Source organism: Chenopodium album, chromosome 16 (assembly GCF_948465745.1).
Source record: "Chenopodium album chromosome 16, dcCheAlbu1.1, whole genome shotgun sequence".
Taxonomy (NCBI): Eukaryota; Viridiplantae; Streptophyta; class Magnoliopsida; order Caryophyllales; family Amaranthaceae; genus Chenopodium; species Chenopodium album.
In genome coordinates this window covers 41,541,697-41,569,265 of record NC_137849.1, presented here as the reverse complement: position 1 = coordinate 41,569,265, position 27,569 = coordinate 41,541,697, and the positions used below count along the sequence as shown (strand labels likewise).

Sequence of the window (27,569 nt, the reverse complement as noted above, 5' to 3'; positions counted from 1 at the left end):
TTGTTGAATAAATAGTCATGTTATGATACCTCATCTTCACTTGTTTTCATTGCTTTCTTCTTTTTGTTTAGGTCATAAAAGGCAAAACATAAGAACAAGGATGTTATTGCTTGCAACTTTGCAAGGTCACGTCAAACCTTAAATGCAACTCGTACAATTAGCATCCTTAATGCAATTTGCAGTTGTATATCTGTATGAAGTGAAACAATTATGATAAATTAGAGAGAAGAGAGAATAGAATGGCTTTGTATTGCTCGATCATTATTCATCAATAGGTTGAGTATTTATACAAAACCTAGGCTCATAAGATAGGAAACAATCTTCCTAAAGATATACTAGCATAACAATAAACCATAAAAATATATTTTCTAAATAATATCTTAACAGAACATAATACTAAATATATTATTCTCATAACAATATCTATACGGAAAATATATCACATATATTTTCCGATATATCATATCTCTAACACCCTCCCGCAATCGTAACGACAGTAACACGAACGTTGCGATTGGAAATTCTTCAATTTGTTGAAGTCGAGATGCACACTTTTGTGATGTCGCCTTCAATTTTTGGTTTTTCTTTTTCATCGATTAGAACGTTTATCTTTTCGAACTCATCAATCATCAATCAAGCAGGAACGTCATTCTTTTCGAACCTGCAAATATAACAATTTTGGTTTTTCTAGAGCAAAACCGAGCTCAATCAAATATTGGTTTTTTCAGAGTAAACCACACTCAAATCTTTTATTGGTCTTTCAGAATAAAACACACTCAAATCTCTTGGTCTTTTAAGAGTAAACCACACTCAAATCTTTTACTGGTCTTTCAGAGTAAACCACGCTCAAATCTCTTGGTCTGTCAGAGTAAACCAAGCTCATATCAAAAGGAGCAATGTTAATGCTCGAATCAAGTCACAAACCTCGTCTCACGGCACAAGGAGAACCAAATATATCTTGTCTCACGACACAAGAGAGCCGAAAACCTTTTTGCGTTAAGCATAACGCTATTTAATTTCTTCATCTCCAAAGATGTGTTATAGTGGAGGAAGTCCACTCACATACTCCCAAAAAAAAAAGAAATTCACATACACATATATGATGATTAATCACGTGTACCAACCAAAAAAAAAATAAAAAAAAAATAAAGAGTATTAATATTGCATAGCGGAAGCAAAATTTTGAATCCCACCGGTGGGTTAAACTTTCTAACCCACCGGCAGGGGGAAAGTTTATGTGAGCGGTCCCAAGACTTAACCTGCTCTTGATACCATGATAAATTAGAGAGAAGAGAGAATAGAATGACTTTGTATTGCTCGATCATTATTCATCAATAGGTTGAGTATTTATACAAAACCTAGGCTCATAAGATAGGAAACAATCTTCCTAAAGATATACTAGTATAACAATAAACCATAAAAATATATTTTCTAAATAATATCTTAACAGAACATAATACTAAATATATTATTCTCATAACAATATCTATACGGAAAATATATCACATATATTTTCCGATATATTATATCTCTAACAAATTAACATCCAAATTAAATTTTCAAGGGACCTGTGTTGCTTTAAGATAAAGTCATTTAATTGATAAAATCATGTACATAATTAAACAACACAATATAACATGGGAGTTCTATTTTTTCCAATAAAGGTAATTTCATTCAGAGTTTCGCCTTGTCATTCTAAGTTAATCAATTTCAGCACAAATTTCAATTATCTTGATGTATCGGTTGATTCAAATCCAACGATTATTCTTTAAAAAAATACTCTTCAAGTTGTGTCAATCTGAATTAGCACGCACCTTCAAAATTATTCAATAATCATTAAAAAAAAATGTCTCACATGCAATTAAATAAAAGTTATTTTGTTGATTCGATGTTATCTTACAATTCTTTTTTAATAATAAATATATTTCGCAGTAATTGACAATAACAGTATGTATAAGGACCAACTATTTATCAATTATATAATTTTGTACAATATTTTCCCTAAATTCATATTGTGATTTTCCTAAGATCTTCCGCACAATAACGCACTGTACACAATGTAATAGTGGTTAGGTCGGGAGAAAAAGTAGTTCTTTGTCAATATATATACGAAGTATGTTAAAAGTTTAAAACACTACTCTATTACATAAGATGATCCGTGAAATTAAATGTGTATATGGTATGGTGGAATTACCCCATGTAAATATGAGGATTGCATTCACAAAACAAAAGAATAATACGAGGTAATAATAAGTGATTAGTTTGACTTATGTGTCACCACATTTGGAAACCTCAAAGTCTCCTGTAAATCTTAAACATTATTAATGAGTAGAAAAAATAAATTAAACTTAGTCAAAATTAATTATGGGAGTTTAATTTCTTTTTCCCATTCTATTGGTTGATTAAAAAAAATAATAAATCCAACATTAAAATCTATGAAACATATGACTATGTTTTTACACGACTTTGACAATTTTGAAATTATAAGTAGGGTATAAAAGGAGGGCATTGCATGCACGCTCGACTACCATAGTTCAACGGAGTAAACATGAAACACGCAAAAGGCACATACAACGTACATAATTGGACGCATACTTTCAGGTTATATGTGTAATATTATTATATTAATATGTTAATTGGGTGTCATTAGTTGATTTCAAGTTAGTACTTGTATTAGTTGTATACCCAGTTGGCAGTTGTATATTGTCTTGAATGTTTATTTCAATTCTTACTCCATATATATGAGGTAGGGTCGTGGGGGAATAAGAGCATCCACGATGGCTAGCTATATATGTACATGTAGTTTTTGGTTGTCACATTATAAATCTCCAAATTACATGATTTAAGCTACAACTTTTATAATGATAAGTAACATTCTTTTGTAATAAATAAACTATTAAAAAAAGTTAAATAAACAAACAAATATATAAAATATATTAAACAAATAAAGATAATAGCATTGGGTGGAGTGAAACTATATAGCTCTATAGATCTATATAGTTTTGCTTAGTTACAAGAGGTTATAGCTCCACGGTGGCTAGCATGTAGCTAGCAATTATTTAGAAATTGCTAGCAGATCCTTATTATGCACAACCATTATGAATGCTCTAATATGTGCAAAGTTTAATCGGTTGTATTATAGACATCTTACTTACTAGTATTAGTTTTCACCTTGAAATAATAAAGTCTGACTATTTATTTTAATATACACCTAAATACATGAAAATATGGCCGGTCACCAGTCATCTATATGCATTAGTATATTCATAACAAGTCCAATCATTGTCAAAGTTCAAATCCTATATCTCGTGAATCAAAATAGTATATGAAAGCGCATGTAAGAAGGGATTAAATTTTCATAAAACAATTTTACATTTTACATACAATGATAATAAATCAATAATCATCTCAACCAGCATGTCCTTTATTATGTGCATAGTATACAATGCAAAGTACTTATACATATAATGACCGGCCAATAGCTTATCACTAATAAAATAATGTAAGAAGCCTCAATCATATTTTCGTTTAACACGAGGCATGCAAGAACAACGCTTTACCTTCAAAATTAAACATAGAACTATGATTGAAACAAGTTCTATGTCTTGTTATACAAGGGAATTTTGTATTTAAATGATGTTCTACATCTCATATGCGTGAAGAAAAATTACTAAAATTACCCTTCACGGCAAACTTTGCAAATTCATCATCAAACAACCAAATTATTTCTTCCATGCATACTACTCATAATAAGCCAACCATTCAAAATCAAAAAAATTATAAAATAAATATATACAGTAAAATTAAAAAAAAAAACAATTATGGATCTTTAGCATGGCATCATACATGTAACTATCACACGTGTTTGATGATGAAAATTATTCTAGGGGCCTAATTAATTACCAACTCCACCAAATTAAATAGTTAATACAATATAATTATTCATAAATCCTCGAGCCACTAAACAAATCCCAAAACAATTAGCCTTAATAAAAGGACACAAATTTGACAATTTTCTTATGGATCTTTCTCTTTTTGGTTTAATAAAGAAATTAAAATGATTATTATAGGCTAATAAGGTGGGATAAAAGTCTACGAAAGTAGGTATAATGTCAATTATACAAACCAAGCTAGAACGAAAGTGAAAGGGATACTAATCGTAATTTTTCTTTAGAACGCTCCATAGTGATGTCTCCTCTCTATATCTTGTTTTTAGGGAGGAATAATAATATAATTTGATAAGAGTTTCATGAAAACTATAGATTTTTAAGTATAAAATTACACAATAACTATTTAGAAATTTATTTGATGGAGAATGGTGAAGCAAAAATTGCGTTATTGGTTTTCAGATGGAACTATATCTCACGATTGGATTAAAAGATTAACCATGAATGTTGGAAAATTTCACATATAAGATATATCATGCATGAAAACCTTATGAACATAAAATATTACTTTGTATCATATTTCTTTTCACTAAAATTAATTTAATACTCCGTAATTTTCATCATAAATCCGCAAGTCCTTTTTTGACACAATACTAAATTTTAGATTATATTGAAATATGACCTAACAAGGTAAGCATATAACAACAATCCCTTTATTTTATCTCTTAAAACACATCAAATAAATTATATGCACAATTACTAAAAATAACATTTAACCACTTTGATAGATCATGCATGTCCTCATAGTCAACTTCCAACAAATTATATATTCTTAGGCTAACCTAGACATTTCTATTTTAATTAAACACCACCCTCCCCCTTCTTTCCACCTTAAAAAATATGTAAGTGTTTCTTAGACTCTTTTCCAACCTCCTTATAATATTGTTTTCAAATACGTAAACACAACAAACCATCATCGATTTGTTTATTATTATTATTATTATTATTATTATTATTATTTTGTGAAGGAAAGTAAAATCTCGAATAAAATAATTTAGAAACCACAAGCTTTTGAAACCTAGATCGTTCTTCTAGTAAAAACAGAATTAAAATTTAATTTTTATACATTATATCTATCCACATGTACATCAAACTATCAAAGTAATACGAATCAGAAAAGAATACAAGTATAAGTTTTTCTATGATACGTTAGTAGTCTTAGTACGGATACACTCGGATAATTAAGGAAATAAAAGAAGCTTATAATTAGTGAAGAGGTGAAATTTAGATTAGTAGTAGTGCGGACTGTGAAGAAGGCACTGGGTGGTGGTGTTGTATAAATTGGTTGTGGGTTAGTGTTGTTTTTTGCTTTCTAAGCGTGGATCTTTTTGTTGGAGAATCCACAACCAATTTGGTTCAACTTCATTCTTCATCTTTTTTAAAAAATAATTTAAAAAATAAAATTATGTCCCCACCATATTTTATTTCACTAATAATTCTTATTAAATGTGGCCGCTCCAAAAACTATGGCCCCTTTTCCTTTACTTTTTGAGGTTCCCTCTCTTGTTAATTTATGTATGAGCACGCAATGTGTCACATCTTCATTCAACTAATCAGCTTAATCAAGGCGTTATGTATGCTGGTTTTGTGAACGTTATACATCAAGGACAATTATTTTGTTTCTTTAAGATGTTGAATTTGTTATTTGAAAATTTGTGATTTTATGAAATTGAATCTCAAAACGTTACATATCATCTATTATAACTTATCTCGCTTGAGCAACTGTCTATCTATGTAATTTATGCTTGACCTTGTATTATGAGCTTGAATAATTTATTCATTTTTCTATGGACACATACATAACGCTAAAGTAAATAAGTTTATTTACCAAGTTTAACACTATTTTGACTTTACGACGATAATTCAGCCCAATGATTGATGAGCACTTGATCAATTCACCTATTTTCCACTTATTTCAGGTTTAGTAAGTTCAGTTCTACAAAAAAATAATTTCTAATAAGGTTTATTCAAGTTCAAATTACAATAAAAAAAAATAAGTTTTAAATAATAAATTTAAGTTTGGATAAGTGAAAATCAGGCGAATAAATCACACCCTAAAACCTTTGCGATAATTTTGAGTAGAGATTGACTTTTTATGAATAAATAAATTCGAATAAGCTTCATATTTATTTAAGAATATTTTAACCTTTTCTCACAAAACAAAAATGTCACATAATTGATGAGAGAATGTGCATATTCATACGAAAATCATGAATATTCTTTACCCATTGGTTAATAACTATTAAGCTACTCAATAATGTTAAGCTTGCACCAAAACAAACTTCCAACTTTAATCAAGTAGTGAACAATCCACAACCATTCATAAGTGTGATGATATTGTGCAAATAACCTCAATTAAACAATCTATATAAACACCACGGGATGGATTGTCGCACTAATTAAAGTGATCAAACTTTGTTTGTTGTTCCTTACATTATCATATTCAATGTATTAACAATTTTCCAATGTACAAAATAAATAAAAAAATATCCAATTAATGAAATTCAAGTATATATAATACTCGTAAATACATAAGCATGATTACAAAAACAATTAAAAATTAAGCGTGTACTTAAGAAGAGATCCCATCCTTTGCTTTACATCTCACTCATATAAATGAAGTAAGTTAGTGCTACCAAAAAGGAAGACCCAATTGCAATATATAGCAAAGAAGATAGATAAATCTTTGATTAGGGCTTAATTGTTCCCTTCACTCCAAACAATAAGGCATGATACCATAGTATATACAATTAATCAAAGTTTTTATATTATAATTAAACTTAGGGTTACATTAATTATTGGGGGTCATAGATCTTATTACCTGTGTATAAGATATGGTTCAGGTGATAGAATCATGGTCTACCCCTATTGTTAATTACTTTTATTTTTGTACGGTGATTGGGTTCAACATGCTTGTTGGTGTGCCCTTAACTTCTTTTTTGTGCTTTTACAAAGTTGGTTTAAATAATTAATATAATTATTATTATTACTGATGAATTAATATAGAATAGTGTATGATTATCCACTGTTATAAATTAATGTAAAGTTTTGTGACATCATAAGTGGTAGTAAAATTTTATATTTTTGGTTAATTTTGGATTAATTTAATTTCAAGAAAGGTTAGATTAGATTGGGATTTTATCCATTATGAAAGTTTTGGGTTGGGTCTGCACTCTCAAGGCATTTGATTGCCAACATGTGAGTGTACAGTTGTGTTCACCAATTTTTTTTCTTTTTTTAGTTAGTTCCATTTAATAGGAAGTAATTAATGAGGTTGGGGTGGTGCATTGAGCACTAGGTTAATGAGTACTGTTTATATGGTCTCTCACTCTCTCGAGCATCATGTTTTGGAGGGTAAAGCAAGGAAAATCGGAATATTATTAAGAGATCCTTCTAACGAGAGGAAAGTTATACACGTAGTACTCGTATATTGGAAACAAATCAACAATTGTGGAATATAGTCAAATAGATATACTCGTAATACACATAGTCGGTTTTACGTATTTTTTATAATTAGTTTTACTCCTTATTAATTAGTTCATGATTATAATTTACACAACAATCTAAATATATAAGCACTGGATATATAATATACAAGTATTATGGAGTAGTTTCTAATTAGTTTGCAAATGTATGGCAAAATTACGCATCAATCAATTTGATAAGTATTTGATTTATGCTTAATATTTTATCATTTTCCATGAATTTATTATTTCAAAGTTAATGGCTATATGTCTTAATATTCTACTTTGTTTTACTTTTCCAAATCTAGATTAAATATTTCACTTTTATTTTTCTTTTACAAAATTGATGTAATGTGTACAATCATAAAAAGTTCATTGGTAAAATTTGGAAGATATGGTATTTCTTAAAAGAATTTAGTCAAAATGATGATAAAAAAAATCTTCTTTATTACTTTAATTGACATATTGTATTGTTGATTGGTAATTCATGACTTTGAAGTTTTAACCCTTCAATTTACAACCTTTTTTTTTTTTCTAAAATTCACTACTTCGTTTACAAAACTAAATTAGCCCCGTGAGTATGCATAAAAAATTACTTTGATATAAATAATTTTATGTATTCTTATCATATTATTTCATGACAACTCTTCTATCAAATGGACTTTTGGTTCCTTGTATTTTTTAGGATGGTTCCTTGTATCTTTGTGCTTCAACAATCACAACATTATTTACCTGTACTACAACATCTAGTAATATGAAGTGGTTAATCAACATAAGAAATAATAAAAGACTTATAATATTTTTTAAAAAAATAAATAAAATCAATTGAATTTGGTCGATCAAAACTCAAACTGCCCAAATGAAAACATATGCAACCTCAATTTTCATTTACAATCTCTATGATATCCAATTATACCATCCGTGTATAATCATTTTTTTTTTAATATCTACACAACATTTATCCAATTTTTAATAATCCTAGTAAGGTCCCTGTCCCAAAACTTAAGAAGAAATTGACGGACATATATTTCACAAAGGATACCGCTTCTGCGATATCCGCATTTTTATCTCCTCGTCAGTCAGCTTTTTAGAAGTCTCATAAAGGAGAACACACCTCGACTTGGCTTCGTGTGGTCCCTATTTCTGGTCTGGATCAGACGATGAACGCTAAGACTTATCGCTGTGTGTTGTGTTATCAATTGGGTGTTCCTTTATTCTCTATTTTGACACCGTGCTCTATTTATTGTGAATGTAAGGAATATAACATAATTAATTCCTGTAAAAAATATACATATACTATAACTCAAATCCGAAACAAAACATAGTACTCCGTATATCAAAATGAGTACCAATACACGTTATGTTTCAAAAGTCACCTAAGTGGCTAAATCCCTAAGTCGACCACCATATGAGAACCCCTGGTACACTTCTAGGTGGCTTGGAGATTATATACTCCAATACAAAAACAAAAATCACATCAATGGAAAGTGTAATTGTGCAATTTATATATGTTGGGACCAAAAAGCTGGCGACTAATAAGGCCTTTTTATCCATCCTTGAAAAGTTTTTAGTTTACCAAAATATCATAAACACAAAAAATTCATGAAATAAGATGGAAGAAGAACAAAAACACGAGTCTAGTGAAAGTGTGAGGTTAGAGATATGACGTGCCTTTGCCTTGCGTTAGTGTTTTTAGCCTTTAGTGGGTCCCTCAATCGTGTTTATATGATTTTTGGTTTGAACAGTCAAGCCTAAATCATGGGTCTTTCTACTAAAAACACATCGGATTCTTCCTCATTATAAAGAATTTTTTATACATATTCTTATTCTAATTCTTTGTTGGTCTACACAAAAATTTATATGCTTAGACCAATTTTTATGGATGATATTGAGTTGGTTTTGGTTGCTTTATTCCCATACCACTATATTTAGTATAATTAGCAAAGGAGTCAAAAAAAGAAAAGAAGCCATCATTTTCCATATATGTTGTTAGCTTTTGATTAAAATTATGGGTTTATAATCTTTATATATCAAAAAGAAATCACGTTCATAATTGCTTGTGTAGTTGTGTTATTATAGAACATGTATTAGGAGATGGAAATAGAAATAGAAATAGACTAGAGTGTGTATATATATATATATATATATATATATATATATATATATATATATATATATATATATATATATATTCTAATTATATACTACCGATTAGGCCAATTGTATTCTTTGGTTAACCAGTTGGTCGGTTGTAAAACCAACAATTGGTGATCAAATTTCATTTATATAACATGCTTTTCATAACTCTTTACGTAATTAGATTATGTTCTCATTGCTACATCTTCATCTGTTTTGGGTTTATATATTAAGATCTCTCTTTCTCTTATCTTCACTTATTTCGATTAAAAAAAAATTCATATATGAGTTAATAAGTTGATCAAATAAGAAAAGATCAAGTAAAATAAGTTCATATTAATTTTGACGAGGCTAATAAGGTTCGATTAAGTTCAAATAAGTCAATTAAGTTTAGACAAGTTCAATTGAGTTTAAAACGGTTTTGATAATATAAATAAAAAACCAAATGCACTGTAAGTCTACATTGGATAAGTTAATAAAATAACTATTAACTATTAATATAATAGAGTAAAAAGTTTTACAAATATGAGTTTAAGAATAATACGTTTAGATAATATATGTGAAATTCATGTGAAGAGAACACTATCGTAAGAGTGAATTTGTATTTTCTACAATGAAACAGTGCGTTGATGTATATTGTCAAATCTGTATAGCAACAAATTAGGGCTTTCATATGCAAAAACAAGTTTCCTTTTATACTTTTCACCTAAAAACACCATGAGAAAGTCATGTAATCAACGTAAATGATTTTTGATTCAAAATTAATTTGTAAAAGTTGTATTTTGCACACGAGAAGAGTATTTTTTTTTTTTTGGTTGCGATTAAACAAAAGTACTAATTTTTGAAACACATAAAAGTATTTTAATGGTGAAATAATTGAAAAAGTCCGCAAAATTAAAATAGTAATATTATTTTAAAGAAAACAAATATAGAAAGTGCACACTTAGCTTATAAGTGGTTAAATATTTTATTTTCTATATTTCAACAACAATAGAAAATAACAAGAGTTTTTTTTTTTTTTTTTTGGGTTGATAAGGAGAAGCGTTTTATCGGGTTGGAACTTCTCCCGTATCCGGTTAACTGTCTAGTGGGATTTGATCCCACAACCTCTTACAAATTTTGTCACTAGATTAAGCTTAGCTTAATATATATCAAGAGATTAATGGCTTTACATTACTCCATATATTTGTAGCAAGCAAAAGTATGGGCATACAAATACTTCATATGAAATACATCTCTACTCACTCCATTATTTCGTATTCTCATGCACTCCCTCTATTTCCAAAAGCTCACCCAATTAATACGATAATTAGAAATTAAAGTAATTATTACAAGAACACAACATTTAGAGATGAAAGAGTGGAATAAAATTTATAGCTCACGAAACATCCCCACACAAAACAGCGCAACTGCATAGCGGCAAAAGCAGAGTACAGCCCACACGTTTGAACAAGGACAAATATGTAAAAATCTCCCTCTATAAAACCACACCCTTTTCTCCCTCATCCCCCTCTCTCACTCTCTCTCTTCATCCGTGCATTCTCTCTCTCTCCTCACTATCACCCCTCTCTTTCTCTCTCTTAAATTTCCCCTAAAATCTCTTCTTTTCTCACTCTTCCTGGATAAGATTCTCCCATTTCCTTCCCCAGATCTTCCCTGGTAATTCCTCTTCAAAATAATTCATGATTTTTTAAAATTTTCTTCATCATTAATTGAACAACTTTGATCATAATTTTGCCTAATTTTTGTAATTTTTTTTTTTGCAGGAATTTGAGTAGAAAAAAGTGGCTGATCAGTGTAAAACAGCATGCGGTGGTTTTGTTTATCAGTAGATGTGTTTCGGAAAGTCGTTTCATTGAATTTATACTGTCGTGTGATTCTGTAAATCAATTACCCTCAATTCAATTTTCCCCAATTTTTATTTTTCCAGAAAACCCTAATTTTTTTCCCATCAATTTTACCAATTATAACCACATGGGTTCAACCTTCTTCATCGTCATCCCCTGCTACGTTCGCAGGATCAGCTAAATTTTCTCTCTTTTCGAATTTTTTCTGGAAATTTCTAGAATTGTTTGGGGTTCCTTTCCTTAAAAGAAAGGTTTAAAGGGTGGGTTAAGGGGGTTGGAGTAGTAGTTATGGTGTGCCAAGCAGCTAGTCAGACAAGATTTCGGGCTTTGAAACACGAAAATGGAGTTGCTGGTTTTGCTACCATCATAGTTAGAGTCATTGCTTGCTTCCAACCTCTGCGTAATTGTCAGGTTTGTTCTTCTTTTCTTGTTTACTTGCTTTGATTGTATTCGTAATATGTTTTTAGTCGTCACATTATTAGTTCAAATTACACTATCAATGCGACTATTAGTAGACTTACCCTTGTCATTGTTGTTGATGTTTGAGTTTGATTATACATTAATATAACATTTGAGTGTGCATATTTTGATCTATGTCTGAATAAATAGGACTTGAAATGATAATTTGAACCAAGTGGATTGATTTTTTAATATTCGTAATTGAGTGTTTGTTTGTTGTGACATTGGAATTAACCAAGTTGTGTAGTTGTATGAATTATGTTCAGGCTTTACTCGGAGCAGAGAGTTATTGTATTAGTTAATAATATGGTTTAGTTTATCGAAAATGCGGTCTGTAATCGATTGATAAGAAAGTTTGGTTTATTGAATGATAAAGTTTGGAGCTTGCTTTGAAATTGTTGTGTTTCTTGAAAACTTGAAGCTTTTAATCGTGAATGTGTTGTCTAATAAATTGCTATTGATTTGGGATTTTTCAGGCCGAATACTTTCGTCATTTGCTCAAGCCAGTAACGTAGATAAGAAATTAGTTCTGTATTTTGGGGGTTTAGTTCAGCTGGGTTTCTTAGTTTTTACTACATCTTGGATAATTCTACAAGCAATCACAAAGCGAGGCTTTCATTTTGCTTTTGTTGTGGTATGTTCTTGATCACCAGCTTGTCTCATCTTTGTTGAACTCATTATGTTTCTTTTTAACTAATCAATTATTGTTGCTTCAATCTGCAGATAGTTGTTTGGGTTGATGGAAAAGGACTTGGAGTCCTGGTTACATCAACGGCAACCGGATACGCAGTTTCCTAATGCTAAATCCTTGAAACTGCCATTTGATATTGGGATGCAAAACACGGGCATCCCTTGTGCAATGCCTTGCACTAATGCAGCTCCTGTGAGTGGTGCTTTACCTTCGTTTGGATATTCAAGACCTCACGATTTCAAGGTTGGGCAATCGAAAGAACCTTATGGATGGTTCTATTGCTTGCCCCGATTTAGGCAGGGTCTTGTTCCAGATACGATGCTTCACGATAAATTCATGCCAGAAATTGGTTTTACTGGCAAGGCTTCTGCAGCTGCTATTGAAAATCATGTGGAGGCTAATGTGTCTCCCACTGATGCACAACGTGCTCAAAAGCAATTTCTTGTTTTTGATCGAACGGGTAACAAAACAACCTTGATATTAAGCTCTATGGTTGGTGCTTCAAACCAGCCACTCAACTCTTGGAACCAAAAATCATCTTGTTACTACGATAATGTTAACGAGGGTGAGCTTGGGGACCGAAGCAATGGACCGTTCTATTCAGGACCTAATTTGACTGATGATTTGAACGATGATAATGAGATTGGTGAGATGCATGAAGACTCGGAAGATATAGATGCCTTGCTCTCCTCAGATGATGAAGGTTGTTACAGTGACGGTGAAGAAACAAGCACAGGGCGTTCCCCTAGCACGATGACTGCTTACGAGAAGCAGGATTGGTACGAAGATAACGAAGACATGGACGAAGTGGCAAGCTCTGCCGGACCCTCTAAAAGGCAGAAACTGTCAGACAGCAGTTACGAAGTTCCCTCAGTTACATACGCTGCAAGCTCCCTTGTGCCAAAGGGATCATCATCCGAGTACGAGGACGACGCAGAATCTATCTGCGGAGGTGGCCAACCCACGAGGCCATACAACAATACGACACACTCATTCTCCGGCAACAAGAGAGACCGAAAGGAGAAAATACGCGAGACAGTGAGCATCCTGCAGACCATAATCCCGGGCGGAGACGGGAAAGACGCAGTAGTGGTGTTAGATGAAGCCATCAATTATCTCAAGACTCTAAGATACAAAGCCAAATCTTTAGGGATATCTGGCCTATAGAAGCTCCAAAAATGTAGTGAGTAGCTTTTTGGGAATCCATCCTCTGTTCTTGGCCTCCTGAAGAAGTTAATCCTTTTTCTCACTTGTGGACTGAAGACTTCAATGATTCAAAGATGGACCCTTAAAATCTCCATATCAGAAAACGCACGCCCCATATTGGCTTTGGTCTGGGACCCAGCAGTAAACTTTTGCTGTCTAATTTTTTTTTTTTTTTTTAATTTTTAAAAAATAAAGGAGTAACATATTTAAAATTTATGCAAAAATATTATTTGAGGGTGGGGTCATTAGACTGATCACTTTAATGGGTAGGAATGGCACGAGGAGAGGCTAGTTGGCCTTTTGATGTGTTTCATCATTAAAATCCATATTAAATCAATCTATGTTTGTTAGTATTATTATTATGATTATTATTATTATTATGATTATTTTTTTTCTTCTTTTGCTTTTATAAAATTAGTGTGGGGTATTTGCACTTGAATGTTTAGAATGGGAAGTAAGACCCTGGAAATATGTAATATAAGTGCCTTTTGATTTCTTTTATGTTTTGTGATTATGGTTTTTATGGTGTGCTTTAAAATAAGAAGTAAAATTACTTTGAAATTAGGAAGCAAGAGATGTTTCGTTCAACATGGAAGATTCTAACCTAGGTCCCTCTAGGTAAGTAATTTATTTCAGTTTAAGAAAAGTGTGATTTTCCATGTTTTTGCTAACCAAACAATACCATAATCTTTCACTTAATAGAAAAATATGCGTCTTAACTTTTCAAGAAGGTTTAGCTATTTTTGGGCAAATTTGGCTAGTCAAAATGAGAGTAACATAAGATGACTGGTATGCATTATAATTGAATCAAGGCATTCATTCATTTTGGCGGATCAAAGTTTAGAGGATTCACAAAATTGACTCCATTTGAGACATTCCAACCTAACTCATAACCCATTCAAAATTAAATTTGTGAAAGCACAATAGTTTAGCAATGTCTTAGATTTGAAATGACCTATCTCAATTAAATCTAACTAGAACTTTACCATTGACTTTAATAAGTTGAATTGACAATTTAATCAAAGTCCATGGCCTATTTTTGGGTTGGTTTTCATTTCCCAAAAAATTGCTAAAATCTTATTTCAATAAATGTAATACTCCCTCCATCCTTTAATTCCACTTGTATTCTATTCAAAAAAAAAAAATAAAAAAAAGGACCTGTATTCCTTTTTTGGTAAATTAAAATTAAGGACTTATTCCTATTTTAAAGTTGTACTATTTGAGAATAATCTCCACTATTTGATGAGCTGTCATCACATTTTTGTACTAATAATGACTTTTTACATCAATTTTCAACACTTTCTCTCTCTCTTTCTTCAATTATTCCCAACTACATTTCTTTTTCCCGAACTCCACATGCACTTATGTACTTTCACTAACTTTCTTAATTTCCGTAAAATAAAAAAAAAAAACCCAAATTGGTTCTTTATAAAGAGCCGGAGGGAGTATATTGAATTGCCACAATTGATTCAATCCAAACCATTTCCCAATTGTAACCGAACAAAAATCAATTCAAATAATCCATATTCCATTGCAATGTTGCTTTCTCTATGATAAAGTCAACTAATATAACAGTTATATTTCAAAAAGAAAATCAAGAACAAAAAAAAAAGGAAGTGAAATTTAGAAAATGGTATGATTACTAATTTAGGTGTAGGGGGGTAATGGTAAATAATTGGTTGGATGTAGTAATTAAGGTTTGGTGTAAGTTAGTGTTGTCTTTATGCCAATGTACTGACGTCGCATGCACATATTTATGATAGACAGCTATTTGGGCCTTGTCAAACCCACTCTTTCTTCTGATGCGCATTTTTTCTTTCTTTCTTTCTTTCAAATTTATTGCAATGCATATATTATAGGTGGGGTCCATAGCATGCCTTATTTTTGTTCAAAGGCGCATGCAAAGATGATTTATTTACATAAAACCAAAATAGAATTACCTTATGCTTAAGCTAGCTTGGTCCTTTTTGTATATGGTTTTGCATCTTTTTGGTGCCTACTTTGTACTTGATTTATTAATGTGAATGTGAATTCTTATAATTTTGAAGTCAAGGGTTTGATGCAGTAATTATGGATTTTTTTTTTTCTTCTAGTTATTACCATACCTAATTTGTTACAATGTCTAATATCTTTGGTTGACATTAGAGTGGATTTTATGATCATTGATATATTTAGTTGAAAGAAGATTATTATTTGTTTTTCGTAGTATATTAGCATGTTCTTATAATGTGTCAGCTTGACTCTAAGGAAACATCTACTAAAATTAATAATGTTTATGCCGCATAAGTATGTAATGACAATATAACCCTTGAGAATTAGTTGAAATAAAAAGAGTAGATTTAAATTTTATATCGGTGCTAGATATACGATCTTTCATTGGCTGTCACATTCAATTCTCCATAATAAGTTGCACACTTATTGATTTTTTTCAAAATACAACCTTAAGTCCACCTCTATTTGAAGCCATACCCTACCCATTAAAATGATTTGATCTATCTTGATATTTATATGGAAGAAAAAGATTAGTCGATTGTATCTATTTTCAGTGTCACATTCTAATAATTTAGGAATCCAACATACATCATGTAGAGAAAATAGAAGAGACAAGCATCACCCAACAACAACCAACATGCACCCATATCGGCCATATGAGCAATGTGGCCAGTTTCTTTTCTTTTGGTGTGAAAGCAACATAAGCAATAACACAGCTATATGGCAAACTGGATTTTAACTTTTATTTAAATTGTTCTCTGTCCATGACTCCATCTCTTCCTCTAGTTGCTTTTTTCAGTTTTTCCATAAAAATAGGTTAAGTTTAACTTATTTGAACCTTAATAAAAAAAAAAAAAAAATATACAACATCTATTTTTTTTAGTTGACACCTTTCTCTTTTCACATTTGCCAACGCAATTTTTTTAACGCATAATATCTTTAAATCGCGACATTGTAAAATTATAAGAAACTAGCATAGTGTTTGTGCGATGCACGATTTATAAATCATATTATTAATCCCACGGGAAAAAAAAACAAAAATAATTCAATTAGTAATAAAGAGCTCATTTTCACTAACAAATTAAATATAAAAATTTTGTTTAGTCGCAGTAATGGTCGATACAGAAATTACGGAATGTGATTTGAATAATATTTTATGTCATTGGCATTTGTTTTAATATTTTATTCGCTTTTTTTTTTTATTTATTTTTATTTTTTATAATGCTGTTTTATTAATTGAAAAATAAATGAATAATGCTCCACATAACTATATACGAGAAAATAAACAGAGCATCAAAAAAAAATATAAGAGAAATAGACAGATTCATTTCTTATCCCCGGTCAGGAAAAACTAAATTTTTTCTTGTCATATCATGTGCTTCAATAGCTATATACTCTAATATTTTTTTTACCCGTTACAGTCACAAAATCTATAGACACAATAATAATCTTATATCTTACACACTTTATATAATTTTTGGCTAGGAACATATTGATCAACTTTTTGTAATAAATTATTTGGAATCAATCAAATTCAATAAAATATATTTTGAATTCAATATAATTTATATAACAAAAACTAACAAAAAATATGCAACAAAATATATCAAGTCTTTGTTATCTCATTACAAATATAAGATAAACGAATCAGTGATTGATTGATTGATTTGTTTGTCTTATAGTATAATGCATTAATTGATTGATGTAAATAAGAATATTCTAATTAACAACATTACTATATATAAAACAACATAAAATTATTGCCAATAATGTTTATATATTTAGTATCGCACCCATGCAATGCACAATTTTATTTTGAATCAAAATAATATTTTTTTCTCAAAATTCTTAAAAGTAATGGCATTGTCAATATACGAATATTACAGTGTTAAATACGAGTAGTTGTTGTAAAACATTTTACTGGTATATATATTTTCCTATCAAATGTCTAATTTAACTTATATTCTTCTCGTTTAGACTGATTTTTGTTTCAATTTTTCTTATGTAAAAAAAAAAGGAAAATGTCATTGCAAGAGACATTGTATAGAAATTGAAAGGACAATTAAAGTTAAATTTATATTCAAGTTTCTAATTTTTTTTAAAGCAACATTTTAACTTAATATTCAATATTTGTCAAGGAGTACAACAACCGATAAAATTAATTATAACACTATTTGTATTATACCTTTATTGACTCCATAATTGATCTCAAATTAAAGTCTACCAATAATTTTGTTTAATTTTCAATAGAAAAAATAATATCAGGCTTTCAATATACAAAATATTTTGTTTCCTTATACCACTTAAATATATTTATTCAAATTATTTATTCTGTAACTTGATGACTTTTGTAATCATAGATGAAGTAAATGTTGGAAAGATATTATGAGTTATTTGTTGTATTAGAGTAAGTAAATCTATATAGTTACACTACAAAAATTGCGGGTAACATTTAAGAATTACAATACACAGAGTATAATTTATTGCTAAAAATAAAATACAAAATTTTGTTAGGAAATCATGAATATCTTATGCATGTATCGAACTTGCTTTTTATTGATAGATTTAAGTTTGAAGTTTAACAAAAATAATTATGCTTGAATATGTAAATAATAATTATTAGAAATATTTATATTAATAAGATAAGCAAATGAGGGAGTGACATTTGTTGTCAGTCCCATATTGAGGCGCTTGTCTTTTAGCATAGTATATAGATAGATGGATTTTAATAAAATATATATATTGAGACGATTCTAACAAGATCCCACTTGACTATGTTTTATCATAACTATAAATCACAAAAGCTAGTCAAAGTGTAGTTAGTGAATAGTATAAAAGTCAAATGATGTCAACTATTAAATAATAGACTAAATAGGATCTGAGGAAAAAAAAAAGGGCCCAAGAGCTTATTAGAAAAAATTTGATCAAACTGTACAAAAGACTCTATTTAAAAATTGAATCACATTTACTACAAGTATAATTTATTTAGTAAAGATATTGTCATAAGGGTGCATCTTTATAAGATACACACATATTTGGTCATCTTAGCTAGTTTGGCGTGGTGGTGCGCGAAAATTTCATGGGCCAGGATGCGATAGCCCATTATTTCAGACCTCTGGGCTCATGACTCAAAGCTGTAGGCTGACTCAAAGCTGTAGGCTTGTAGTGTAGGACGAGCCCGGCCTGTGGCTTTATACTTACCTATTACGGAGTTCTAATCTTTAGTCATGGAAATTTGTTTATTTATGATAGTATTGGTAAACAAAAAACTTGATTCAAATTTGGCAAAAGAAAGACACATAGGATCTCATAATTAACAATGTGTACAGTGTATACAAGTTTAATGTAATATCATAAAGTTTAAGATAGGACTTGTATGAGTTCAAATTTTATGTTAAGAAGAGAAATTCTTATGTTTTAACTACTTAGAATTGAAATAAAGACCGTATTCATATACTTGGTCAACTTGGAATTAAAGTTTAAGCCATGAAATAATGAATGTTTGAAAGTTGATTATTTGTCGGATTTTCTAACGTGTGTTCATGAACCTAATATAAAACATTTACTCCATATTTTTTTTTTTTTTTGATGTAAAAAATTATCTTTATAACTATAATAACATATATAATGAGAATATTTCAATAATTAATTAAATTATTAAAAAAATTCCATTCAGCCTGCCCTTATGTACTCCTATAATTTTTTCTAAAATCTTTCTGTTTTTTCATAAGGATTTCATGATATTATTCAAGTAAAATAGCAAGTGTATTAGGACTTACGAGTATAGAAAATTATATTTTATTGTGATATATATTATTCATATAGATTTTGATGTTATTTAGGAAAGTTAAATATCTGATATCTTAAGATACTTATGTTATCCGTTGATAAAATTTTATCTTGTTTCAATTCCTATGTTTATTAGAAAAGTTAAGTTGTTATTCTATATATAATGATAGATGACTAGCTTAAACTAAGCCTAAATTAACTCACTAGTCTCTTTTCAATTTCGAAATCAATTTTCTATATAAAACCCCTTCTATCGCCTAAAACCAAACCAAAATACCAAACATAAAATCATGTCGAGGTCATTGTTTGAATTCGAAAAGTTAACCTTACACAATGATCCTGGCATTAATATACCTTGCGACCATAAGCACTTTTTGCCTTGTTCTTCGTCTTCAAAAGAACTCAAAATTCGATTAATCTTCGAAAACCATGAACGCTTAGTTTATCATCATAAGAATGGTAGACAATTGTTGGGTTTACGTTATTGAAATAGCAACAATTACCGATTTACCTCTATGCTAACCCTTTTTGCTGGTATTGTCAGATTGATATTGAAAGTTTTATGGGTAGAAGTTATCTGTATAAAGGCAAGTCTCGTACAATGGTAGAATTGAGGTCAGAGATAGAACGTCTCAACAACGAGGCATGGAATAAAGTACAAGTATTGAGATATTATCGTATATTAGGAAGATTTGGTAGAATATTTTCATATATTTATCTCCTATATTTTAGCTAATTTTCCATGATATTTGTAACTCTATATATTTCCAAGGATGATCAATGAGAAGGCAAACAATTCTACTCTAATTATTTTTTTATTCCTCTCTAATTTATCATGGTGTCAAGAGCGGGTTTATTTTAAGCCATTTTTTTTAATCAACGATGGCCGGTGATGATGTTCCACCACCACCACCACCAAATACAATCGAACCAAATTCACCCTATTATCTTGGCCCTCAAGATCGTCCCGGCAATTACATTACACCCACTCGGCTTAAAGGAGACAACTATGACGAGTGGGCGGCTGATATACAGACGACTCTGGAGGCTAGGAGAAAATTCGAGTTCCTTGATGGAACGATTACAGAACCAAAACCCCCATGTACTAAGTCCGATTGGACTACTCTAAATGCAATGTTGATTTCTTGGTTGTCTAACACCATTGATCCAGAGGTTAAATCCTCTATTTCAAAATTCAGAGAAATTAAACCCTTTTGGGATCATCACAAGAAGCGCTACGCTCAAACCAATGGGACTCGTATCCAGCAATTACGTGCATCCCTAGCCAAGTGCGAACAGCCCAAGTCGATGCCGGTGTCGGTTTATTATGGCAAATTACACGCAATCTGGCAGGAGCTGGATCATCATGAGCCCTTGATATCCTGTTCGTGTTGTTCTTCCTGTACAGCAGGGCGTCTTCATGAGCAACGCAGAGAACAATCTCGTCTCCATGATTTTTTAATGGGATTGTATTCTGATTTTTATTCTTCTCTTCGGACTAATATTTTGTCGCAGGACCCATTGCCGAGCCTTGATAGAGCGTATCAGCCCGTGGTGCAGGACAAGCGTGTTCGTACAGCTCGACATGAGGCTGAGTCTGCACCCACAGATGCTCTCGGTTTTGCAGTTAAGACCAACACTGGTAGTGGGCGTGGTGTCTCTGATCGCTCGTGTTCTCACTGCAAGAAGCCGGGGCACGATATGTCTAGTTGTTGGTTCAAATCTCCGTGTCCTCACTGCAACAAAAAGGGACATGATCCTCGTCACTGCTATGAGGTTACGGGCTATCCTCCAGGGTGGACTCCTAGGCCACGAGACAAGTCTGCCGGCCAAGGGAGAGGAGGGCCGAGAGCAAATGCTGCCACAGCAGGGGGTGAGAATACTCCTTTAGGTTCGGCTTTCACAACGGAGCAATGGAAGGCTCTTTTGGGTTTTATTGGTAACACAAATATTCCTGAAAATCGCCTTCATGGTAAGTTTGATGATTCTTGTTGGATTATTGATACCGGAGCGACTCATCATGTTACCGGAAATCAATCTTGGTTATTTAACACTCGTTATATTGAATGTCCCGTTGGTTTGCCGAATGGTGAAAGTGTGCTTGCTACGTTGGAAGGATCGGTTAAATTATCCGATCAAATTACTATCACTGGAGTTCTTTTTGTACCTCATCTTAATTGCAATTTACTTTCCGTTACTCAACTCAGTGATCAATTAGATGTTGTTGTCCAATTTAATTCTTATATGTGTGCTATATAGGACCGACTGAAGCAGCTGATTGTAACGGGAATTAGGCGAGACGAACTATATTATTTCTTTGGCAAACCGGATGTGGTGCAACGTGTGTCTGTGGTTGAAGCAACGTCAGATTTGGAGCTTTGGCATAGAAGAATGGGGCATCCTTCGGAGAAAGTAGTTAAGTTACTTCCGCATATTAACAATAATAAAAGTAGTTTAAATAAAGGCTGTGAAGTATGTTTTCGTGTTAAACACCCTAGAGATACATTTCCTTTGAGTGAAAATAAGACTTCTAGATTTTTTGAGAAAATACATTGTGATTTATAGGGTCCATATAGACATGTGTCGTCGTGTGGGGCTCGTTATTTTTTAACCATTGTTGATGATTATTCAAGAGCTGTTTGGATTTATTTATTGATTGATAAAACCGAAGTTTTTTAGATGTTTATGGCCTTTGTTGCTATGGTTGAAAGGCAATTTAATCAAACAATTAAAATTGTTCAAAGTGATAATGGAACCGAATTTAATTGCTTGATTGATTTTTTTATTGCTACTGGCATAATTTTCCAAACCTCTTGTGTGGGAACCCCTCAACAAAATGGAAGATTAGAACGAAAACACAAACATATCCTTAATGTTGGGAGAGCCTTGAGATTCCAAGCTAAATTGCCTATTTATTTTTGGGGTGAATGTGTTTTGGCCGCTGCACACTTAATAAACCGAACTCCAACACCTCTTCTCCAAAATAAAACTCCATTCGAAATACTTTTCAATAAACCCCCTTCCCTTGATGCTATCCGTACCTTTGTTGTTTGTGTTTTGCTCATAATCAAAAGACTAAAGGGGATAAGTTTGCTAGTCGGAGTCGCAAGTGTGTGTTTTTGGGTTATCCATTTGGGAAGAAGGGTTGGAGGTTGTATGATCTTGACACAAAAGATTTTTTTGTGTCTCGTGACGTTAAATTTGTGGAAGATATTTTTCCCTTTGCTTGTCCGAATGATGTGAATATTGACTTGGGAGTGCATGAAGTTTCGGATGATATACACTTTGATTTTGCGGATTTTGATACTAGTGATGCATATGATGATCTTGGGGTTAATAATGGGGAGGTATCCACGACAGGGGGGGCCATTGAAGATCCCCAGCCAACTGCCGCAGGTACACCGAGCCACCAACAGCATTCCAGCACTGCTCTGTCCGCTGGAAATGTTGCGGGTGATGGCCTGGCCTCGTCCTCGCAGCACTCCAGCACTGCCCCGCCTTCTGGAACTGTTGCGGGTGATGGGGGAGGGCAGTCTTTGCCACATAACAGCAGCGCCGACACACTGCAGCAGCACCAGCACACTGACACCACACGCACCACACCGTCCGTACAGGAGCCTGCTATGGGCCGCGGATTTCGGGATAAAATCCCGTCTGTTTTGCTCCGTGATTATGTTACTCACTCGGTTTTTGCCAATAGTCCGTCTCCGTCATCCAATCAGTCTTCAGGTACTCCGTATTCTTTAGCACATTATATACATTCTGACAATTTTTCTATGAGTTATCGGAAGTTTATTTCAGCTGTTGTTCACACCAAGGATCCAACAAGTTTCAAAGAAGCTATGCAATCTGAAGAATGGCGTAAGTTTATGAATGAAGAAATTCGGGCCTTGGAGAACAATGGTACATGGACTTTGGAGCCTCTTCCCCCAGGTAAAAAGGCTTTAGGCAGTCAATGGGTCTATAAGACCAAGTTTCTTTCTAATGGAGAGGTGGAACGCCTCAAATCTCGTTTGGTGGTCTTTGGGAATCATCAGAAAGCAGGTGTAGATTACGATGAAACTTTTGCTCCGGTAGCTAAAATGACAACGGTTCGCACTGTTCTTGCCATTGCAGCCGCAAAGAATTGGGAAATTCATCAAATGGATGTTCACAATGCTTTTCTACATGGTGACTTAGATGAAGAAGTCTACATGAAGCTCCCTCTTGATTTTCAGAGTTCGGATCCTACTTTAGTTTGCAAATTGAGAAAGTCACTCTATGGTTTGAAGCAAGCTCCTATATGTTGGTTTGTCAAACTTACCACAGCCTTAAAACAGTATGGTTTCAAACAATCTTACTATGATTATTCTTTATTCACTCATACTACTCGTGATACTCAGATTACAGTTTTAGTGTATGTTGATGACTTGATTATTTCTGGGAATGATTCCGCTGCATTGACTGTTTTTAAGGCCTATTTGAGTGACTGTTTTAAGATGAAGGATCTAGGTCCTTTGAAATATTTTTTGGGGATTGAATTGGCACGTAGCTCTGCAGGTTTATTTTTATGTCAGCGCAAATATACTCTGGATATTATTTCTGAGACAGGTTTATTAGGAGCAAAACCACATATTGGGATTGGCCACAGGCGCTTTTCTCTTTGATCCAGAATCTTATAGACGACTTGTTGGGCGTCTGATTTATCTTACTGTTACACGCCCTGACTTGGCGTATTCGGTTCATATCCTGTCTCAGTTTATGCAGCAACCTCGTAGTGAACACTGGGATGCAGCTATGAGGGTGGTTCGATACTTGAAAGGGACTCCCGGACAAGGTATTTTATTGAGCTCTGATTGTGACTTAAATCTGCAGGGTTGGTGTGATTCAGATTGGGCTGCTTGCCCTCTGACTCGACGATCTTTATCTGGTTGGCTTGTTTTCCTTGGAAAATCTCCTATTTCATGGAAAACTAAAAAGCAACCAACTGTTTCTTTGTCTTCTTCGAAGGCCGAGTATAGGTCCATGTCTTCGTGCTCTAAAGAGCTGAAATGGGTGAAGGGCTTGTTGTTCAGTCTTGGAGTACAACATCCAAAGGCGATTAAGTTGTTTTGTGATAATGAAGCAGCTTTGCACATTGCAAAGAATCCTGTTTTTCATGAACAAACAAAGCACATTGAGATTGATTGTCACTTTATTCGTGATGCTATTACTGGGGGATGGTTGTCTACATCTCATGTTTCGACTTCTTCGCAACTTGCTGATATTTTTACAAAGGCTCTTGGGAAAGCACAATTTGATTATCTTCTTTCCTAGTTGGGCACTTTTGATCCCCATGCTCCAACTTGAAGGGGGGTATTGAGATATTATCGTATATTAGGAAGATTTGATAGAATATTTCCATATATTTATCTTCTATATTTTAGTTAATTTCCCATGATATCTTTGTAACTCTATATATTCCCAAGAATGATCAATGAGAAGGCAAGCAATTCTACTCTAATTATTTTTTATTCCTCTCTAATTTATCAACAAGAGCTCGTTAAAAGCGATGTAGACGATGTTGAGATGATATATGATTATAAGACTACTTTCATCAATTTAAGTAGTTACAGATTTTGTGATGTAACTATATTTATATAAATAAAATAACGGCTGTTGAGGGAATTGTAAAGGTTATCACGGAAAAAGAAGAAGCATCATGGTTGAAGCGACTTTTAGCAAAAATGTGGAAGCCTCGAGAAGGAGAGATATTCTTGCTGTCCTAGGTGTGGCTCGACATGAGAAATATTTAGGCCTTCCTACGATTATAGGGCGATCCAAGAAGACGGTTTTCTCGTGTTTAAAGGATAGAATTTGGAAGAAAATGCAAGGTTGGAAGGAGAAATTGCTCTCTCATTCGGGTAAAGAGGTCTTAATCAAAGCGGTGGCCCAAGCAATCCCAACGTACATGATGGATTTGTTTAAAATTCCGGATGGTCTTCTTGAGGACATACACTCTTTGTTGGCTCGGTTTTGGTGGGGTGCAAATGGTACTACTCGGAAGATGTACTGGGTTAGTTGGGAGAAACTATGTCTTCCCAAATCGCTTGGTGGAATGGGGTTTCGGGATTTGAAGGTTTTTAACCAAGCTTTGCTTGCTAAGCAAGGGTGGAGGTTGATTACTAATACGAGTTCTCTTGTTTACCGTGTATTAAAAGCGAAATATTTTAAGCATGGTGACTTCATTTCGGCAAGGCGAGGACATGATCCAAGTTATGTATGGCGGAGCATTTGGGGTGCGAAGGCCCTCCTTCTTGATGGGTTGAAGTGGCGTGTGGGAGATGGTGAGAGCATCAAGGTATGGGACGAAGCTTGGCTGCCAGGGAATAATGTGACAGTTGTGCCAACGCCGAATGTTGAGAGCTCTGCTGATCTTCTAGTGGCAGACTTAATTGATAGGGAGGCAGGGGATTGGAGGTTGGATTCTTTGAGTGCACATTTTACACCTGCTGATGTTAATCTGATCCGAAGCATTCCACTTAGTAAAAGACTCCCGGAGGATGCTAGATACTGGTGGCCGACGAAAGATGGTGTTTATACAACGAAGTCGGGGTATTGGTTAGGGAGATTGGGGCATGTGAGTGGTTGGGAGCAGCAAATTGGGGATGCAAATGTAAATGTTTGGAAGATGGTGTGGGGTGTGAAAGGACCTCCAAAGCTTTGTCATTTCTTGTGGCGTGCATGTTCAGGGTCTTTGGCTACTTTAGAAAGACTAAAGGAAAGGCATGTGCGAGAAAATGGAGTGTGTGAGCTATGCCATGAGACACAAGAATCGATTTGCCATGCTATTTTTGAATGCTCTAATGTCAGACAGATATGGGAACCGTCCCCCTTCCAGAATGTGCTGCTTGATGCCCCCAAATCGTCATTTAGGGAGTTGTTTTTATGGATAAGCTCAAAATTAAACAAAGAGGAGCTGCTTTCTTTTTGTGCTCTTGCGTGGGCTTCCTGGTCTTACCGCAATTCTGTTGTCTTCAATAACCCCTGGAGGTGTGTTGTTAGTGGTGCTGTGGGTTACCTAAAGCTAGTGGGTGACTACATGAAATATAATGAAGCTGTTGGATGTGTTCGTGCTACTGTTTTGAGCTCCCAAAGTTGCTGGCAGCCTCCTGCAGTTAGTGTGGTGAAGATTAATATAGATGTTGCAATGCTGGAGGGTGTTGGTGTTGGTCTTGGTGTGGCTATTCGAGATGACAGTGGGCATCTGATTGCTGTTGGAGTGAAGCGCTGCCAGGGTGTGTTTTCTGTCAAGCTTGCTGAAGCTTTGGCAGCGAGATGGGGAATGCTGACTGCTCTGTCTCTTGGATTTAGTTGCGTGGAATTGGAAGGGGATGCTAGCTCTGTCATACAAGCTATTAAACAGCGGCAAGGTGGAAGAACTCCTTTTGATCTTGTTATTGAAGACATCCAGGCACTCGGGAATACTTTGGTTAGTTTTAATGTTAATCATGTTAAGCGTAATGGTAATGTAGTAGCGCATTATGCTGCGAGATTAATCCCTCCTAATGGGATGGATTATGTATTTCTTGACTCTTTCCCCCAAGGTATCATAGCCTTGGCGGAACTTGATTTGGTGTGATTAATATAATCCCCGATTTGCTTTCAAAAAAAAGAAGAAGCATCATGGTTAAAGTTCTTACAGCCGTGGGCGTACGGCCACACCACCGATGACTACTTGTTTTGGAACAAGTTACCGGATATCAATGATATAGATACCACTTGTGCTATTTGTTTTGGAGAATTGTCAAGGAAGGAGGTTAAAAATTATAATCGCGAGGCTTATACTGATCCTAATATTCTTGTTTGCTTATTTGCAATTGAAGAGTCACTTCAATCGATTGTGAGATTGCCATGCAATTGCAAGCATCTGTTTCATGAGCCCTGTGTTCTCAAATGGCTTTATCAATATCCGGTGTGTCCTACTTGCTGGTATCATATACCGTCTTGTCATCTTCCCAATAATGTGTCATTTTATCAAAATTCAAATTCTAACCTTAATTTCCTTGTAATTCCAGAA

At 33.2% G+C, this 27,569-nt stretch overlaps 2 protein-coding genes across 2 annotated transcripts; both read left to right on the top strand.

The window, feature by feature from the left end:
* Nucleotides 1-11,070: 11,070 nt before the first annotated feature.
* Nucleotides 11,071-14,118, top strand: LOC145586535 (transcription factor bHLH145-like). Its single transcript, XM_081643393.1, has 4 exons — nucleotides 11,071-11,206; nucleotides 11,314-11,805; nucleotides 12,330-12,487; nucleotides 12,577-14,118. The coding sequence occupies exon 4, from the start codon at nucleotides 12,593-12,595 to the stop codon at nucleotides 13,709-13,711; it is 1,119 nt and encodes a 372-aa protein (XP_081499519.1). The 5' UTR covers nucleotides 11,071-11,206; nucleotides 11,314-11,805; nucleotides 12,330-12,487; nucleotides 12,577-12,592; the 3' UTR covers nucleotides 13,712-14,118.
* Nucleotides 14,119-20,413: 6,295 nt separating this feature from the next.
* Nucleotides 20,414-24,826, top strand: LOC145584322 (uncharacterized). The gene is made up of 5 exons (XM_081641188.1): nucleotides 20,414-21,694; nucleotides 21,791-21,943; nucleotides 22,606-23,919; nucleotides 24,010-24,070; nucleotides 24,162-24,826. Exons 1-5 carry the CDS (start codon nucleotides 20,414-20,416, stop codon nucleotides 24,824-24,826), a joined length of 3,474 nt encoding a protein of 1,157 aa, XP_081497314.1.
* Nucleotides 24,827-27,569: the final 2,743 nt, after the last annotated feature.

Coding starts and splice junctions, on each gene's coding strand:
- LOC145586535 (XM_081643393.1), top strand. CDS start 12,593: ATGGAAAAGGACTTGGAGTCCTGGTTACATCAACGGCAACCGGATACG.
- LOC145584322 (XM_081641188.1), top strand. CDS start 20,414: ATGGCCGGTGATGATGTTCCACCACCACCACCACCAAATACAATCGAA. Junction 23,920..24,009: donor CTCGTGATACTCAGATTACA/GTTTTAGTGTAT, acceptor GACTGTTTTAAG/ATGAAGGATCTAGGTCCTTT. Junction 24,071..24,161: donor ATTGGCACGTAGCTCTGCAG/GTTTATTTTTAT, acceptor GATTGGCCACAG/GCGCTTTTCTCTTTGATCCA.